This window comes from Chiloscyllium punctatum, chromosome 22, assembly GCF_047496795.1.
Source record: "Chiloscyllium punctatum isolate Juve2018m chromosome 22, sChiPun1.3, whole genome shotgun sequence".
Lineage (NCBI taxonomy): Eukaryota > Metazoa > Chordata > Chondrichthyes > Orectolobiformes > Hemiscylliidae > Chiloscyllium > Chiloscyllium punctatum.
This window is the reverse complement of record NC_092760.1, coordinates 24240709-24260746: the sequence shown is the minus strand read 5'-3', so window position 1 is coordinate 24260746 and position 20038 is coordinate 24240709. Positions and strand designations below refer to the sequence as shown.

The following is a 20038-nucleotide window of genomic DNA, read 5'->3' as shown; positions in this document are numbered from 1 at the left end:
GGTAATCCCCAGGATGCTGATAGTGGGGATTCAGTGATGGTAATGCCACTGAATGTCAAGTCACGATGGTTAGATTGTCTCACTGGAGATAGTCATTACCTGGTATTTATGTGACACAAATGTTATTTGCCTTTTATCAGCCCAAGCCTGGATATTGTCCAGGTCTTGTTGCATTTGAACATAGATCTCTTCTGTATTCATTCGGAGGCTCGCTGAAGATGTTACCTAGTATGGTGACGAAATGCCTGAAAATGAACCTTCCAGCTCAGCGAGCAAACCTACATCCACCTCTTCTGCATCTCAGGAGTCACAAATGTTGCTAAATATTGTGTAATCATCAGTGAACATTCCCTCTTCTGAACTTATGACAAGGAGAAGCTCCCTGAGGAACTCCTGCAGAGATGACCTGGAACTGAGATAACTGACTTCCCACAGCCACTAGGTGCTATTGGTTCTGAACACATTAACTCAAGTTTTCTCTCCACAGATGCTGCCAGGTCCGCTAAGTTTCTCCAGCTTCCTTTGTTGTAGATGTACTGAAACTGTTTGATTTGGGATATGCCTGGTTATGAAGCACAAGTCTTTAGTACTATTGATATCGGTGCCACAGCCTTTGAAACAGCCAGTGTTTCATGATATCGCATGGAGAGTGTCAAATTAGCAGAAGATTGAAATTTCTGAGGACCACAAGAGGTGGTTGAGATAGATCATCCATTTGGTACTTCAAGTTGAAGATTCAATTCCTAAAATCCAAAAGAACTCAAGCAGCTGGACCATAAAACTACAGCTGGACTTTATAGCAATCTGACAGTTTAAATTGTCATCACTGATGACCTTTTCTACTTTTTTATTCAAGAATTTATATGCTCCAACTTGTTTTGCTGGAATTTGAACTAGTGTCATCAGTTGAGGAATGTAACAAACATGCCTGGTTGTATTCAGAAATACTGGAGTTTAGACCAGCAACCCAGTCAACATTTTCAGAAGTGACCTCCCCACTTGTGACTTCTTCACAAGATATTATTGCTAGAAGGCAGCATCACATAAAATCTTTCCCAACACCGTGTTCTCGCATTCTAAGTGCAATCAACTGTCAAGTACAAAAAAAAATGGAGATTTTTTTTGACAAGACAATTCCAAATAGAGGTTTTGCTGCATTGACTCTAACAACTGCCATTTTGCACAAGGATAAACAGATTATTTTAAGCATCCCAAAACCACAAGTAGACTCACTTTACATGAAGCCATTCAAACTCCAAAATATGGGCATGTTACATAGAACATAACAGTGCAGTACAGGCCCTTCGGCCCTTGATGCTGCAACAGCCTGTGGAACCAATCTGAAGGCTATCTATCTTACACTATTCCATTTTCATCTATATGTTTATCCAACAACCATTTAAATGCCCTTAAAGTTGACAAATCTACTACTGTTGCAGGCAGTGCCCCTACTAAAGAAACTACCTCTGACGTCTGTCCTGTATCTATCACCCTTCAATTTAAAGCTATATACTGTCACACTTGCCATCATGGTCTGAGAAAAAAAAATTTTCACTGTCCAACCTACCTAACCCTCAGATTATCTTAGATGTCTCATTTAAGTCACCTCTCAACCTTCTTCTCTCTAATGAAAAAGCCTCAAGTCCCTCAGCCTTTCCTCATAAGACCTTCCCTCCATACCAGGCAACATCCTAGTAAATCGTCTCTTAACCTTTCCAATATTTCCACATCCTTCTTATAATGTGGTGACCAGAACTGTATGCAATACTCCAAGTACCAGAGTTTCATACAGCTGCAGTATGACCTCATAGCTCTGAAACTCAATCTCTCTACCAATAAAAGTTAACATACCGTCTGCCTTCTTAACAACCCTATCAACCTGGGTGGCAAGTTTCAGGGATCTATGTACATGGACACAGAGATCTCTCTGCTCATCTACACTATCAAGAATCTTACCATTAGTCCAGTACTCTGCATTCCTGTTGCTCCTTCCAAAGTGAATCACCTCACACTTTGCTGGAACTATTCCTGTCAACAATGATGACAAAGATCAAAGCCAAAGGCTCTACAATCTCCTCCCTGGCTTTCCTGGAGAATCCTAGGATAAATCCCATCTGGCCCAGGAGACTTATCTATTTTCACACTTTCCAGAATTGTTAATACCTCCTCCTGTGAACCTCAATCCTGTTTGATCAAGAGACTGTATCTCAGTATTCTCCTCGAAAACATTGTCTTTTTCCAGTGTGAATACCAATGAAAAACATTTATTTAGCACTTCTCCTATGTCCTCGGTCTCTACGCACAACTTCCCATTAGTGCCCTTGATTGGCCCTAATCCTACTCCAGTCATTCTTTTATTCCTGATATACCTATGAAAACTTTAGGGTTTTCCTTGATCCTATCTGCCAATGATTTATTCCTCTCCTGGCTCTTCTTAGTTCTCTCTAAGTCTTTCCTGGCTAACTTGTAACTTTCAAGAGCCCTAACTGAGCCTTCACATCTTATCCTAACATAAGCCACTTTCTTCTTCTTGACATGAGATCCAACTTCCTTAGTAAACCATGGCTCGCTCACTCGACCACTTCATGCCTGCCTGACAGGTACATATTTATCAAGGACATGCAGTAGCTGTTCCTTGGATAAGCTCCACATTTCAACTGTGCCCATCCCAAGCATCATTGCCTTTTACCCCAGTATAACTCTTGCCCTCTGCTTTCCTGTTTCCTGTTTCTAACCTCAGCCCATACTACTTCAGTAGAAGAGTCCCCAAACATCATTTTTGCCACCGTAATATTGTCCTCGACTAACAACGCCACAACTTCTCCTCTTTTACCATCTTCTCTGTTCTTACAGAAACATCTAAACCCCAAATCTGAAACAACCATTCCTGTCCCTGCGCTATCCATGTGTCCAAAATGGCCACAATATCGAAGTCCCAGGTACCAACGCATGCTGCAAGATCACCCACCTTATTCTGGATGTTCCTGCCGTTGAAACAGACACACTTCAAATCATCTTCCTGCTTGCCACCTTGCAACCATATTTCTGACCTCACTACTCTCAACCTCCTGGACACTGGAACTACAATTGAGGTTCCCATCCCCCTGCTCAATTAGTTTAAACCGTCCTGAAGAGCATTAGCAAATTCAATTCCCCCCCCATCCCCCACTCCCCCACTCCAGGATACTGGTACTCTCGAGTTCAGGTGTAGACCATCCTGTTTGTAGAGGTCCCATCTACCCCAGAATGAGCCCCAAATATCCAGGTATCTGAAACCCTCCCTCCTGCACTATCTCTGTAGCAACATGGTCAACTCCTGTCTCTCCCTATTCCTTGCCTCACAAGCATGTGGCACGGGCAATGAACTAGAGACAACTCTTTGTTCTAGTTCCAAGCTACCACCCTTGCTCCCTGAATTTCTGCCTTAAAATCCCATCCCCTTTTCCTACCTATGTCGTTAGTGCATACATGGACCATAACTTGGGGCTGTTCCCTCTCCCCCTCAAGGATCCTGAAAACACGACCTGAGACATCACGAACCCATCACAAATTGTTTTCTCCGACAAAGTGATTTGGAACATTCTGTTGACTCACAATTCCTTTACATTTCTGCAAATTCCTGTCCGGTCCTGCAGCTGTTTGACAGATTAAATCCAATTCCATGATTCATTCAGACACATTGCAACTGAAAATATTTGCAAGCATTCACCAAAAAACACCCTCCTTTGATGTTCCCCAAGGGTACATATTAATGCAAGCAACACCTCAGAACATTGACATAGTTTTTGGCACATGATTAATAAACAGCAATCCTACCACTAATACCCTCCAAAACAATTTACCTGATCCCACTTTGTGCTCCACTTTACACTGTCTATTTACATATTCTCGCAATCCAAGTTCTCCCCTGCCCCCACACAAGTCAATTGCCCAGACTAGTCCCCTCACAACCCAGATAGCCCTCCCAAATAATCAGAATAACTCCCCCTTACCCAAATTAACACACCCAGCAACCTACCTACCCCTCCAACATGACCAATCTCCTAGCGTAAGCAGCTCTGCCTCACTAACATAACCACATGTCTCCCCCAACCTACATGTTCTCTGATTGAGATGGCTATGTCCCAACTGGGTCAACACTCCATGGCCAATTCAACTACCTTCCCTGAGCACATGACTATGCCCTGTTTGAGCTGAATATCTTCCTCGAACTGACACACCTCCTAATGAACTGACCTATCCACTGGCTTAACTGCTTCATCAATGTCCACAGCCCTAACCATTCATTCACTACATATCGACTCCTTAACAGATTTGGATTTTTTAAAGCATAACAGCATACAGCAGCTAATGCCATATACAGGGAATGTGCACTGTTCTTTCTTTGATTCTACTGTGTTCAAAGGGCTGATACTGGAGACACTACGCAGACAACTTCTGTGTCAGCTAGGACCAGACAATTCTGGTGCGTGGAGTTAGTCAACTCTTTTCACATAGCAGCAATGACTCATAGGTCAATACAGTTTAGGGTTATTTTTTTTAAATTGGATATTTGAAGTTTTTAAAGACAAAGAAATGAATTGTATCTACGTCATGGTACCAAGGTACACCATGGCTACTGCGTCTCCAATTACAGATACCTCAAACTTTGGCACTGGCTGGACAGAGCCATCTGGACTTTTGCCATTTGCTGCAAAGAATGGCATCAATCCCTTTCATTATACTGTCCTCTATTACCACCACATTCCTTCTTCGTTCCCACATCTGGAATGGCTTTCTATGCGATGGTCAGTTCGCTCATCCACCCTACAGCCATAATTCTCATTCAAAGAAGCTGGGAAAACCTCAAACCTGTTGTACAGTTGCTAAGGCTGTGGCTTCTGTCCTCGTCTCCTCGCTTGCTCACTTACAGTCATACTGTCCTGTCCCTGCCCACTGAGAAAATCAGAAGACCATACCATTAAGGGCCGTGACTGCCTCCGGAACAAAGAGTCCAGGTAACTTTCCACCTCCTCAATGTACTGCAGTGTCTGTATTTCAGCCACTTGCTGATGTTCCTGCAATCACAAGCACTGACTACAGATGTATTTGCCCTGAATTAGACAGGCATCCAGAAGCTCTCATTATTCTTCAAGTGCAGCACATCACCTGATCTGCCATCCCCATGTCAATTATATCAAATATGAATTAGTAGAAGCTTACATCTCCCAAAAAGGGTTTTAAGCGGTTTGTAAACTTTACAAGACTTATGAAACACCACCACTAAGAGGTACAGTTACTCATAATACCAATTACTGTTTTATCTTCTAAATTAAAACAAAGAATTGCAGATGCTGCAAATCTAAAACATGTAAATTGCTGGAGAAACTCAGTAGACTCTGTCTGCATCCATGGAGAGAAAGAGTTAACATTTAAGGTCCAGTGATGCTTCTTCAGAACTGATGGCAGTCAGGTAAGAGAGTCATAGAGTCATAAAATATAAAACAGACTCTTCGGTCCAATTCTTCTGCGTTGACCAGATATCCCAATCTCGCCTAGTCCCATTTGACTCATATCTCTCTAAAGGAGAAAGTGAGGACTGCAGATGCTGGAGATCAGAGCTGAAAATGTGTTGCTGGAAAAGCACAGCAGGTCAGGCAGCATCCAAGGAGCAGGCGAATCGACGTTTCGGGCATGAGCCAAGGGCTCATGCCCGAAACGTCGATTCGCCTGCTCCTTGGATGCTGCCTGACCTGCTGTGATTTTCCAGCAACACATTTTCAGCTCTGATCTCTGTAAACCCTTCTTATTCATATACCCATCCAGATGCTTTGTAATGTTGTAGTTGTACCCACCTCCACCACTTCTGCTGTGATTCGTTCCATACATGCATCACCCTTTGCATGAAAAATTACCCCTCAGGCTCCTTTTAAATCTTTTCCCCTCTCACCTTAAACCTATGCCCTCTAGTTTTGGACTTCCCCATCTGAGGAAAAAGACCTTGATTAATCACCCTATCCATGCTCATGATTTTATAAATCTTTGAGGTCACCCCTCAGTCTCCGACACTCCAAGGAAAAAAGCCCAAACCTATTCAGCTTCTCCCTGTAGTTCAAACCCTCCAGTCAAAGTCACATCCTTGTAAATCTTTCCTGCACCTTCTCAAGTTTAACAAGATCCTTCCTATAGAAGGGCGACCTTAATTGTATGCAGTATTCCAGAAGTGGCCTCACCAACGTCCTGTACCACTGCAACATGACATCATAACTTCTATACACAATGTTATGACCAATGAAGGCAAGCATGCCAAATAGCTTCTCAACCACCCTGTCTACTGACTTTCAGGGCATTATGCACCTGCACCCCTAGGTCTCTTTGTTCAACAACATTTCCCAAGGTCTGACCAATCACTGTATAAGTGTTGCCCTGGTTTGCCATACTAAAATTCAACATGGACCTCACATTTATCTAAATTAAATTTCACCTGAGATTCCTTACTGCACTGACCCATCTGATCAGGGTCCCATTGTACTCTGAGGTAAACTTCTTCACTGTACACTACACACCAATCTGCAAACTAATGAACCATATCTCCAATATTCACATCCAAATCATTGATATGAATGGCAAAAAGCAGTGGAAGCAGCACTGGTCCAAAAAACATTCCTCCACCCCACCATCCTCTGTCTCCTATCTTCAAGCCAAATTTGTATCCATTTGGCTAGTTCCCCCTGGATCCCATGTAACCCAACGTTACTAACTAGTCTACCATGCAGAACCTTGACAAATGCTTTACTGAAGTCCATATAGACAACGTCTACTGCTCTACCTTCATCAATCTTCTTTAACTTTGAGTTTTTTGAAGAGATAATAATGAGGTGTGATTTTCCAAAGCCATGCTGACTATCCGTAATCAGTCCTTGCCTTTCCAAATGCACAGAAATCCTGCCCCTCAGAATCACCTCCAACATTAACACTGACTCACAAATCTATAGTTTCCTGACTTTTCCTTACAGCCTTTCTTAACTAATGGCACCACATTAGCCAACTTGCAGTCATGGCACCTCACCCATGGCTATCGATGATACAAACATCTCAGCAAGAGGTCTAGCAATTTCTTCCCTAGCTTCCCACAAAGTTCTGTGAAACACCTGTTCAGGTCCCAGGGATTTAACTACCTTTAGCATTTTAAGACCTCCAGCACCTCCACTTCGGCAATATATGGACACTTTTCAAGATATCGCTATTTATTTCCCCAAGTACCCTAGCATCCATGTCCTTCTCTGCAGTAAATACTGACATGAAATACCCATTTAGTATGTCAGCTATCTCCCATGATTCCACACATTGATAACCTTGTTGACATGTAAATAGGCCCTATTTTCTCTCTATTTACTCTTTTACCTCTAATATATTTATAGAATCAAGGAGAGTCCAAAGACATTTATGACCTCTTTTTGCCTTCCTGACTTCCCTCTTAAGTATACTCCTACTGCCCTTATCCTCTTCTCGGGATTCACTCAAACCCGGCTGTCTTTTCTTGACCAGAGCCTCAATTTCTCTGGGCATCCAGTATTTCCCACACCTATCTTCACACTAACTGGATGGGAGTTGGGTTGGGGGTGGGGAGGGGGTGGTTTTGCTGCTACTGTAAGACAATGCTAACAAGGTCATCATCCCTTTTCCACCCCTATAGCTTCACTGGACAGTCTCCCAGGAATATACTAAGTACAGCCATGATGTAGTCACGAACCAAAAATGCCACTCTCCTCCTCTCTTGCCTTCCTTTCTACCCTTCCTGTAGCATCTGTACCATGGAACATTAAGCTGCTAGTCCTGTCCATTCCTGGGGCCTTGTTTCTGTGATAGGTATGATATCCTAGGCATATGTTCCCAACCACGCCCTAAGTTCATCTACCTTACCCATCAGGCTTCTTGCATTAAAGTAAATGCAGTTTAATTTATCAGTCTTGACTCGTTCTCTGTCAAGCCTTGTCTGCCTTTACTATTCAACTTGCTCTCCTTATCTACAGTAACAGCCTCAGCTATTTCTCAATATCGCTTTGGTTTCCATCCCTTACTAGTTTAAAGCCTCCCGAGTAACATTAGCAAATGTGTCCACAAGGATGCTGGTCCCCTTCCAATTTAAGTGGAACCTATATCTCTTATACAGGTCATTTCTACCCCTGAAGAGATCCCAATGGTCCAAAAATCTGAATGATTGCTTCCCACACCAGCTCCTCAGCCACACATCTGTCTGCTCAATCGTCCTATTCCTACTCTTGCTAGCACAAGGCAGTCCAAATATTACTACCCTTGAGGCCCTATTTTTTAAATGGCCTACCTGGTTTTCTATATTCTACCTGCAAAACCCCAATCCTTTCCTTACCTATGTCAATGGTACCAACATGACCAATGACCATATTCCCCTTTCAGAATATTCTGCTCCCCCCTCCAAGACATCCTTCGCCTTGGCACCAGGGAAGCAAAACACCATCTTCCTGTCTTGCTGACAACTGCAAAAATACCCAACTATGCCCCAGACTAACAAGTACTCTACTACAATCAATTGCTTGGAACCTGACATACACCTCATTCTAGCAGTACCAGAAACCTGGATGTCCACCCTATATTCCCAAGAGGTCACCTCCGCTACAGTATTGAAAACAGCATACCTGCTTGAGATGGGTAAAACCACAGGAATATCCTGCACTACCTGGCTACCTCTCCTACCATTCCTAGTGGTTAACCATCTACCGAACTGTATCTGTGGTGTCTCCACCACCCTGAAATTGCCATCCATCACATCCCCTTGCTCTTGTAAACCCTTCATTGCCTCTAACTGCCCCTCCAACTGATCCACGCTGTCCGTTAGGATTTGCAATCAAACACACTTCCTGCAGACAAAGTCTCCAGGAATATTCATATTCTTCCTGATCTTCCATATCTGACAGGAAGAGCACATCACCCTACTAAAAACTATTTCTACCCTTTAACAATCTACACACCAGAAATTACTGAAAGCCAAATACTGCATTTTAAGCAAAGTGGGTTGTATTAGCACAGTCTTAGTGTTCAAAAACACTGCTCCAGGATAACTTAATAACAATCCTTAATATTAAAAATCAACCAGAGACAAATCACAGTATAAACTTTAAATAAATGCCCTGACCTTACTCACTATGGGAGAAATAGTGGCATTTATGCAGAAGGGGCAGGAGAGGGAACTGGAGGTAAAGGATTAAGCAATAAGTGGACATGGAGCCCAAAGAACAAGACAGTTAGGCAAACTATGTGATGGATAATGGTAAGCCAGGGAGAAGGAAGAGCTGCCAATGGGGAGCATAAATAGGTGAAAATGGGTTGGCTGTGCTAAAAGCAGCCATGTGATAACAGATCCTGGGGTGAGTAAAAGACTCAGAAGAAGGTGTTGAGATGCTAAAATTATTGAACTCAATATAGAATCCTGAAGCCTGCAGAGTCCCCAAGTGGAAACCGAGAAGTTGTTCTTCCAGCTTGTGTTGAGCCTCACTGGAGAACTGCAGCAAGACAGAAATGTTGGCCTGGGAACATGCTGGTGTGTTGAAGTGGCAGGTAACTGGAAGCTTGGGGTCATTCTGCAGACAGGATACAGATGTACCGCAATGTGGCCACCCAGTCTGCGTTTCATATCCCCAGTGCAGAGGAGTCCACAAGGTGAGCAACAACTAACAACTTCAGTAGACAAGATTGAGTGATGTGCAGGTAAATTACTACTTAACCTGGATAGTGTATGTGGAACTTTGGATAGTGAGGGAGGAAATTAACAGGCAGGCGTTGCACCTTCTGCAGTTGCATAGGAAGATGCCGTGGGCCGTTGGAAAGCCTTGGGTGTGGAGGAGGGGGGGGTGGGGACAAAGGTATCCCAGAGGGAATAGTCCTTACACAATGCTGACAAGGGAGGGGAATGTGCATCTGGTGTGGCATCCTGCTGGAGGTGATAGAAATGGCAGATTATGATCCTTTGGATGCAGATCCTGGTCAGGGTGAAAAGCGAGGACCAGGGCACTCTCTTGGTTTTATGGGAGGGAAAGGGGAGGAATGAGGGCAGATGTGCAGGAAATGTGTTGGACACAGTTGAGGAACCTGTTCAGTGGCAGGAATCCTCGACTGAGGAGCAAGGTAGATATTTCTGAGGCCCCCCTTCAGAAGAAAGCATTATTAGAACAGACACAACGGAGGCAGAAAAACTGGAAGAATGGAGTGGAGCCTTTATAGAAAGCAGGGCATAAGGTTGTATAGTTCAGGTAACAGAGAGTTTGTAATAGAATATCGGTGGCCAGCTTTTCCCCAGAAATGGAAACAGATGTCGAGTAAGGAAAGGGAGGAGTCAGATCGACCAGGTGAAGATGAGAGAAGGCAGGAAATTGACAAATTTCTCCAATTCCAGGGGAGAGAGAAGCAGCATTTGATGATGTCATCGACATACCAGAGAAAAAATTGCGAAAAAGGACCAGAGGAGAAGTGGAACAAGGAATGTTCCATGTACCCGACAAAGAGACAGGCATCACTGTGACCCATGCAGGTACAGAGGACAAAGTGGGGACTGCAGATGCTGGATATTAGAGTCAAAAAGTGTGATACTGGAAAAGCACAACCAGTCAGGCAGCATCTGAGAAGCAGGACAGTCAACATTTCAAGCATAAGCTCTTCATTAGGCATGACAGTGAGGTGGAAATATCACATTCCTGATGAAAAGCTTATGCTCGAAAAGTCCTTCCTGCTCCTCGAATGCTGCCTGACCGGCTGTGCTTTTTCAGCACCACACATTTTGGCCCAAGGCAAACATATCTTTGATATCAACAACATTTTTGATAAAGTCCCACATGGGAAACTGACAAGAAAGGAGAGAGCCTATGGGATCCAAGAAAATTTGCTGAGTGGCAGGAAGCTGAGGGTTATTGGTAAGGGGTATTTTACCAACTGGAAGTATGTGGTCAGTGAGGTCCCACAGGGATTAGCGTTGTGGCTCTTGCAGTTGGTGGGGTAGCATAGTGGCTCAGTGATTAGTACTGCTGCCTCCCAGAGACCTGGGTTTGATTCTACCCTCAGACAACTGTCTGTGTAGAGTTTGCACATTCTTCCCACGTCTGCGTGGGTTTCCTCCAGATGGTCCGGTTTCCTCCCACAGTCCAAAGATGTGCAGATAAGCTGGATTTGCCATGCTAAATTGCCATAATATCCTGGGATGTGTAGGTGAGATGGGTTAGCCATGGGTTATGCAGGGTTAAAGATATAGGTTGGGGTGGTGGGTTGTGGAGATGTTCTTTGGAGGGTCGGTGTGGACCCAATGGGCTGAATGACTTGCTTTCACATTATTATCTAAATGATTGATACCTCCTACATTCAAATTTAAATCAGTAAGTTCACAGATGATACAAAAATTGACAGGATGGTAAATAGTGAGGAGGATAGCCTTAGATTACAGGAAGGTATGGTTGAGCTGGTCAGATGGGCTGAACAACTGCAAATGGGATTCAATCCAGATAAGTGTGAGGTGATACACTTGGGGAGGACGAATAAGGCAAGTGAATACCTGATGAGCTGCAGGACCCTGGGAAGCACTGAAGATCAGAGGGACTTTGGTGTGCTTACACATTGGTCCCTTAAGGACAGATGGATAAAGTAGTTAAGAAGGTGTATACTTGCCTTTATTAGTTGAAGCACAGAGTTTAATAGAAAGGTGGCGATTCTGGAACTACATAAAAAATCGGTTAGGTCAGAGCTAGAATACTGTGTCTGTTCTGGAATCCACATAACTGGATGGATGTGATAGCACTGGAGAAGGTACAGAGAGGCATAACAAGGACGTAGCCTGGGATGTAGGCTTTCAATAATGAAAAGAAATTGGACCGACAAGTTGTTTTTCTTAGAAGAGAAGAAAAGGAGAAGGGGACATGATTGAGATGTATAAAGTCATGGGACACATAGATAGGATAGACAGGAAGAGATTTTTCCTCTTGATAGAGAGATTAATGACAGATGATATAAATAAAAGGACAGAAAGTTTAGATGTGATGTGAGGATCATAGAAGAATCACAGTGCAGCAAAAGAATTTAGCCCATCAGGTCTGCACTCGCCATCCAAACAGTATCCTATCCAGACCCCCAACGTATCCCGGTAACCCTGCATTTAATTTAGCTAATTCACCCAGCCTGCATATCCCCAGACTCTATGGGGCAATTTAGCATTGCCAATCCATTGCACATCTTTGGACTGTGGGAGGAAACCTGAACACCTGGCAGAAACCCAGGCAGACATAGGAATAACGTACAAACTCCACACATTCACCCAAGGCTGGAATTGAACCCGGGTCCTGGTACTGAGAGGCAGCAGTGCTTACCATTGCGCTCTGTGCCACTCCATTTTGGGTGAGGAAAAACATTTTCATCGAGAGGTCAGAGAGTAGTGGGAATCTGGAACTCATTGCCTTTAAGAGTGATAGAAACCAAAACCATCATAACATTGAAGTAGTATTTCAATGAACACTTGCAATGCCAAGGCATACAAAACTATGGCCAAGTGCTGTAAAATGGGATTCGCATAGTTAGATGCTTGGTTCTGATCAGCGCAACTTACTTGATGGACCAAGGGGCCTTTTTCCGTGTTGTAGATCTCTACAGCTTTGACTCTATCATTACTTGGCTTTTGTCTTACTCAGGCAAAACCTCCCTCACACTGACTGTGCACTCATTTACTAATAGTTCCAAAATAAGTGAGAAAATAGGACAGCTACCACGTTCTGCAAGATTGAATGGTGCAATTTTTACAGATGCAATTCAAATTGGTGTCCCTATGATTATATATCTTGGGATGAACATTTGAAACAGATGAGAATTCTACACAGCTCCTGAAGGCCAATTCAAGCTCCAACTGTGTTGCCATATGCACGTTCGAACAGCAATGACTAGACTCAGCAGCAACAGTTGTGGATGACTTGCACTCCCTCAGTTCCCTCCAATATAGTTATGATTTATAATCTAGGGGTGTATATTACAAGCTGGCCTTATCAACAATCTGGGGAGGATATGCAATCTGGGTTTCAGATATGATCTTGTATTTGTACAGTCTGGGGCTCTCAGAAACTCTGGGGGTGTATGTACAATTGGGGTTGTACATATGCACAAGCTGGGGATGCATACACCCTCTGGACATTTATACACAATCTGGAGGAACATACTCTACCTGGGATTCTTTTATATATATGGGTGCAGAACCTAGGGGTAGTTATAATCTGCAGGTATTCATGATTGTTGGGGTATATACACTTGGGGGCATACATTCAATCTGAACATATATACAACTTGCAGTGTATACTGGTTGCAGTGTATACATTTTGGGTTGTATATGTACTCTTTGGTGTCGATGCATTCTTGGGTGTGTACAAAATCTGGAGTTGTATACACAATCTGGGAGGGGTTACATTCAACTTGGCATCTGCACTATCTCCAGGTATGTACTCTCCGTGGGATGTAGATGGTCAAAGGTTGTTAACACAATCTGAGGTTGTATCCGCAATCTGAAGGTGTGTACAAAACATGGAGGCACATGCAGAAACGGAGAGGTATCTACATCCTGGCAGGTTTTACACAGTGGGGGTTAGGTAACAATCTACATATGTACACTCAGGTTGTAGGCACAATCTAAACTCTGGGGGTGTGTAAACAATCTGGAAAGGTATTTACACAAGGGAATGTATGCACACATAGGGGTTGTATTCAACATGTTGGAGGTTCCATATACTCCAAAGATGCATCTACAGTCTGGAGCTATATCTAAAATCTAGGGTATGTACACACAATCTGGTGTTGTATCCACAATCCAGTGAGAATACACACTCTTGGGGTGTGCCTACAATTTGGGCAACATATACATTCTGGAGGAGGTACATGCACAACCTGGAGCTGTGTACACACTCAGAGTTAAATACAGGTTCTGGGTTATGCACATTCAAGGGCTTTCTACACATTGGAAGCTATGTGCACTCTGGGGTATGTACACACTCTGGAGGTTATATACACAGTCTGGGGGGAATATACATTAAGGGTTTGAATCCACAATCTGGGGCTGTGTACATACACTGGTATATGTATACTGGGGTTTATGTACACACTGGAGCTGTGCACACACTCTAGGAGAAAGTGAGGACTGCAAGTGCTGGAGATCAGAGCTGAAAATGTGTTGCTGGATAAGCGCAGCAGGTCAGGCAGCATCCAAGGAATAGGAGAATCGACGTTTCGGGCATAAGCCCTTCTTCAGGAATCACTCTAGGAGTTATATTCATTCTGCATGTACTCTCTCAGAGGATGCTGCCTTATCCGCTGTGATTTCCAGCATTTTTTTTCAGTATAGATTCCAGTAATTTGCTCGTGGTGAATGTACAAACTCTGGGGGTTACATACACACTGGATGGAGTATGTACACATTCTGGGGGGTTATACCCATTCGCATACTCCCTGGCGGTTACATACACTCTGGGATATTTACACTGGGGGGCTATATACACACTGGAGGTGTGAGCACAAATCTCAGCGTTATATACTCTCCGGGTTTGTACACACTGTGGAGGTTATAACCACATTGGGGTCGAGGTGAACGCGAGCAGCCTCGGGCACAGTTTGTGGAGATGCCGTTAACTTTGGGAAAAGTTGATGAGTTTGTGGCCGTCGCGGCGCCCCGAGCCGCGGACTCGGTACGGTGGGAGCGCTAATACTCACCACCCCCAGGCCACAGCGACACTCGAGTCAAGCCTCGGCGAGAGGACTGTCCCTCCAGGCCGGGGACAGGAGCAGTCACTGCCGCCGCCGTGTCCCGCTGTCTCTCGGACCTCAGCTCCTGTTCCCACTCGCCCCGCGAACCCGATCATCCAGCCGCAGCCACGTAGTCAGCGGAGAGCGTGAGGCTCGAGCGTGCGCGGACACGCCGGAATTCCCGAGGCAGCGCACGCGCCTGAGTACGAGCATCAGCCCGGGGGACACGGACTGAGCCGCCCATGCGCAGTACGGCCTCGCCCCATTCCGCTGTGGTCCCGCCCAGCTGGCCGGGCGCGCGCAGATGATTTCATTTTCTGCTCGAGACGCAACCGACAAACCTGGGCCCATCCACCATCGCAGCCTCTCAGACCCTGACAAATCCCCATCCACCAGCGCAGCCTCTCAGACCCTGACAAATCCCCGTCCACCAGCGCAGCCTCTCAGACCCTGACAAATCCCCATCCACCATCCCCTCAGACCCTGACAAATCCCCATCCACCAGCGCAGCCTCTCAGACCCTGACAAATCCTCATCCACCATCCCCTCAGACCCTGACAAATCCCCGTCCACCAGCGCAGCCTCTCAGACCCTGACAAATCCTCATCCACCATCCTCTCAGACCCTGACAAATCCCCATTCACCATTCCTTCAGACCCTGACAAATCCCCATCCACCAGCGCAGCCTCTCAGACTCTGACAAATCCCCATTCACCATCCCCTCACACCCTGACAAATTCCCATCCACCATCCCCTCAGACCCTGACAAATCCCCATCCACTATCCCCTCACACCCTGACAAATTCCCATCCACAATCCCCTCAGATCCTGACAAATCCCCATCCACCATCTCCTCAGATCCTGACAAATCCCCATTGACCATCAACTCAGACCCTGACACATCCCCATCCACCAGCGCAGCCTTTCAGACCCTGACAAATCCCCAACCACCATCCCCTCAGACCCTGACAAATCCCCATCCACCATCCCCTCAGACCCTGACAAATCCCCATCCACCAGCACAGCCTCTCAGACCCTGACAAATCCACATCCACCAACGCAGCCTCTCAGACCCTGACAAATCACCAGCGCAGCCTCTCAGACTCTGACAAATCCCCATCCACCATCCCCTCAGACCCTGACAAATCCCCAAGCACCAGCGCAGCCACTCAGACCCTAACAAATACCCATCCACCAGCGCAGCCTCTCAGACCCTGACAAATCCCCATCCACCATCCCCTCAGACCCTGTCAAATCCCCATGCACCAGCGCAGCCTCTCAGACCCTAACAAATCCCCATCCACCATCCCCTCAGACCCTGACAAATCCCCATCCACCATCCCCTCAGACCCTGACAAATTCCCATCCACCAGCGCAGCCTCTCAGACCCTGACAAATCCACATCCACCAACGAAGCCTCTCAGACCCTGACAAATCCCCATCCACCAGCGCAGCCTCTCAGACCCTGACAAATCCCCATCCACCATCCCCTCAGACCCTGACAAATCCCCATCCACCAGCGCAGCCTCTCAGACCCTGACAAGTCCCCAACCACCAGTGCAGCCTCTCAGACCCAAACAAATACCCATCCACCAGCGCAGCCTCTCAGACCCTGACAAATCCCCATCCACCATCCCCTCAGACCCTGACAAATCCCCATCCACCAGCGCAGCCTCTCAGACCCTGACAAATCCCCATCCACCATCCCCTCAGACCCTGACAAATCCCCATCCACCAGCGCAGCCTCTCAGACCCTGACAAATCCCCATCCACCATCCCCTCAGATCCTGACAAATCCCCAACCACCATCCCCTCAGACCCTGACAAATTCCCATCCACCAGCGCAGCCTCTCAGACCCTGACAAATCCCCATCCACCAGCGCAGCCTCTCAGACCCTGACAAATCACCAACCATCAGCGCAGCCTCTCAGACCCTGACAAATCCCCATCCACCATCCCCTCAGACCCTGACAAATCCCCATCCACCAGCACAGCCTCTCAGACCCTGACAAATCCACATCCACCAACGCAGCCTCTCAGACCCTGACAAATCACCAACCACCAGCGCAGCCTCTCAGACCCTGACAAATCCCCATCCACCATCCCCTCAGACCCTGACAAATCCCCATCCACCAGCGCAGCCTCTCACACCCTGACAAATCCCATTCCACCAGCGCAGCCTCTCAGATCCTGATCAATCCTCATCCACCACCCCACTCCCTCAGAACTCGACTAAACCCCATCCACCATGCCTCAGACCCGACTAAACCCCATCCACCATCGCCCCAGACTAAACCTCCACCCCAAAACCCTAACTAAACCACAGACCCTGACTAAACCGCATTTACCACCTCACCCCCAGACCCTGACTAAATCCCATCTACCACCCCAACCCCAGACCCTGACTAAACCCCATCGCCCAGACTCTGACTAAACCCCATCCACCACCCCATCCCCCAGATTCTTACTAAACCCTAGTTGATGGAAGGTTTCATGATGGGGCGTGGCTAAAGGGTTGATGGGTAGGAAAGGGTTGATGGTGGGTTGGTGGTGAGAGGGAGGGTTGTTGAGCGTGAAGGTTGAAGGGGGAGATTTATTGGATTTGTGGGCGTTAGTGAATGTTGAATGTTGGCGTTTAAGGGTTGGTGAACGGGTAAGGAATGATTGCAGGGGTGGAAGAGTTGGTGGGGATGGGGGGGTTGGTGGTGAGGCTGGAGGATTGGGAGAAGGTATGGTAGGGGGATGAGATTTGGTGGTGAGATGGGGTTAGGGTTGGTGGTGACTGTGTAAGGATTGATGGTGGGTGTGTAGCGATTAGTAGTGAGGATGGGCTGGAGGTTGCTGGTGAGGTTGGGGGAAAGGTTGATTGAGGAAGGAGAGAAGGTTTGAAGGTTAGAGGGGATTAAGGGTTAATGGTGAGATGGGGTAGAGTTCGTGGTGAGGAGAAAAAGTTGGTAGTGATGGCAGCAACCCATTGCCTGTGAGTGCTATGCAGGGGGATAGTGAGAAGGGAGCAGTGTGTGGGTGGAGAGTGAGGACGGAACAGTATGCAGGAGGTGAGAGAAGAAGGTGGTGGGGAGTTAGGTGATGAGAGAAGGAGTGGAGGTAGGTCTTGTGGTCCACATGGTGGTGTCAGAAGCAGGAGGAGATAGTGCAGGTCAGGTAACAGAGAGATGGAAAAGAATGCAGACAGAAGATGTGAGAAAGAGTGGGTGGGAAGAAGTGTGTAAAGTTGAAGCGGGCAAATGAAGTTCAAGGAGAAAGGGACGTGGTTGGAACAATTGAGGGAGGCAGAGTATGGTGTGAACAGAGGAGAAGGGAAGGGAAAAGAGGAGTGGTAGGAAGAGGGTTTAAGATAATGTGATCTGGTCACATCTGTATCCCCTTCATCTGTATCACCTTCATCCCCTCCCCCACTCACATCTGTATCCCTTGTACTATTTTGTTATTGTTTCATGGGATATGGGTGTCACTGAGTAGGCCAGCATTTATTGGTCATCCCAAATAGCCCTGGAGCAGGTGGTGATGAGTTGCCTTTTTGAACTGCTACAGTACATGAGATGTGAGCAGATCCACAATGCTGTTAGGGAAGAAGTTCCAGAATTTTGATCCAGTGACACTGAAGGAATGGTGAGTAATTTCCAAGTCAGGATGGTGAATGATTTTGAAGGGACCTTGCAAATTGCATTCTTATTCTTCTGCTGCCTTTGTTCTACTTGTTAGTAGAGGCTATACTTTGGAAGATGCATTTGTAGGCACCCTGGTGAGTTACTTTGTTCATTTTATAAGTTGGTGTGAATGTTCGTGGATATGATGCCAATCAACTAGGCTGCTTTGCTCTGGATATTATCAAGCTTTTTGAGTGTTCTTGGAGCTGCAGTTGTCCAGATAAGTGGGGAGTATTCCATCACACTCTTGATTTGTGCTCTGTAGATAGTGGACAGGCTTTGAGGTGCCGAGAGGTGAGTTACTTGCAGTATTTCTAACTTCTGAGCTTCTCTTGTAGCCACAGTATTTAAATGGTAAGTCCAATTCAACTTTTGGTCAATGATAACCCACCAGGATGTTGGTAGTGAGGAATTCAGCAGCGATAATGCCATTGAATATCAAGGGATGATGGCGAGTTTGTCACTTGTTGGAGATGGTCATTGCATAGCACATATTCTTTACCAGTTGTCAGCCGAAACTTGGGTAATGTCCACATCTTGCTGCATTTGGACTTGAACTGCTTAAATATCCAAGGAGTTGTGAATGGTGCTGAACATTGCAATCATCAGCAAAAATTCTCATTCTGACCTTATGATGGACGGAAGGTCATTGATGAAGCAGCTGAAGATGTCTAGTGCAAGGACACTGTCCTGAGGAAGTCCTGCACAGATCACTGACCTCCAACAATCACAACATCTTCCTTTGAGCTGGATCTAACTCCAACTACCAGAGAGTTTTCACCTGACGCATACTGATTCCAGTTTTGCTCACTCCTTTATGCCACACTCGGTCAAATGCAAAGCTGTTGATGTGCCAAGTAACATAAATTTTGAATATCTCCTGGGCTGCAAGCACCAATGGTCAGGAGATCCATTCCTGATCCTGCAGACTCCCAATAATCTGAAGTGGTAATTTCATACCCATTATTGCCCCTTCACAGGGCCAGTTATGAATGTGAAGTTGTTGGCCTTGTGGTGAAACATTCCATGAAATAATAGCTTTTTAAAAAAAACTTTTGCCACTGAAATGTCTCCACAGAGACCAGTATCTGTCACCATGTTATCCTTTATTTACATGTGGAGGGTCTATGACTTTCGTACTGCCTCACATAGAGCCGGGACTCAGAGTGTTAGGGTGTCTGACATGCCTGTTCATTTTTTTTCTTTTTTTTTAACCCCCACACTACCGCCGAACTGCGGTAGTGCTTATTCTTTCCCCAGCACCCATGTTGTGTGTGTGCAGGTGTGGGACACAGTGAGAGACACAAGGTGCACAAATCTTTATTCGGTTTCCACCACCAGGAAGAAAGGAAACACCCGAGTGGCCTTCACATCAATGGGCAGTATCCTTCACATCAAAGGGCAATGCTGCGTGATCAAACAGTGAAGGGGAGGACAGGAACTAAATCAAAATAGAGTTGGAGGGGGAAATAATGTACTCCACTCCCTGCGGCACCCACCTCTCCCTGAACAACTCCAGAGTGTTGGTGGACACCGCCTGCTCTTTCACCAAGGACACCCAGCCTCTAACGTAACCCTGGAAGAGGGGCAGGCAGTCGGCC

General features: G+C 46.0%; 1 protein-coding gene across 1 annotated transcript in view; it reads right to left on the bottom strand.

Annotated features, from left to right (window-relative positions):
* Positions 1-14963, bottom strand: part of slc39a13 (solute carrier family 39 member 13) — a 61862-nt gene extending 46899 nt beyond the window's left edge. The window contains exon 1 of the mRNA XM_072591895.1: positions 14737-14963. Within this exon, the coding sequence (XP_072447996.1) occupies positions 14737-14885 (149 nt within the window). The 5' untranslated portion in view covers positions 14886-14963. The remainder of the gene's footprint in view (positions 1-14736) is intronic.
* Positions 14964-20038: the final 5075 nt, after the last annotated feature.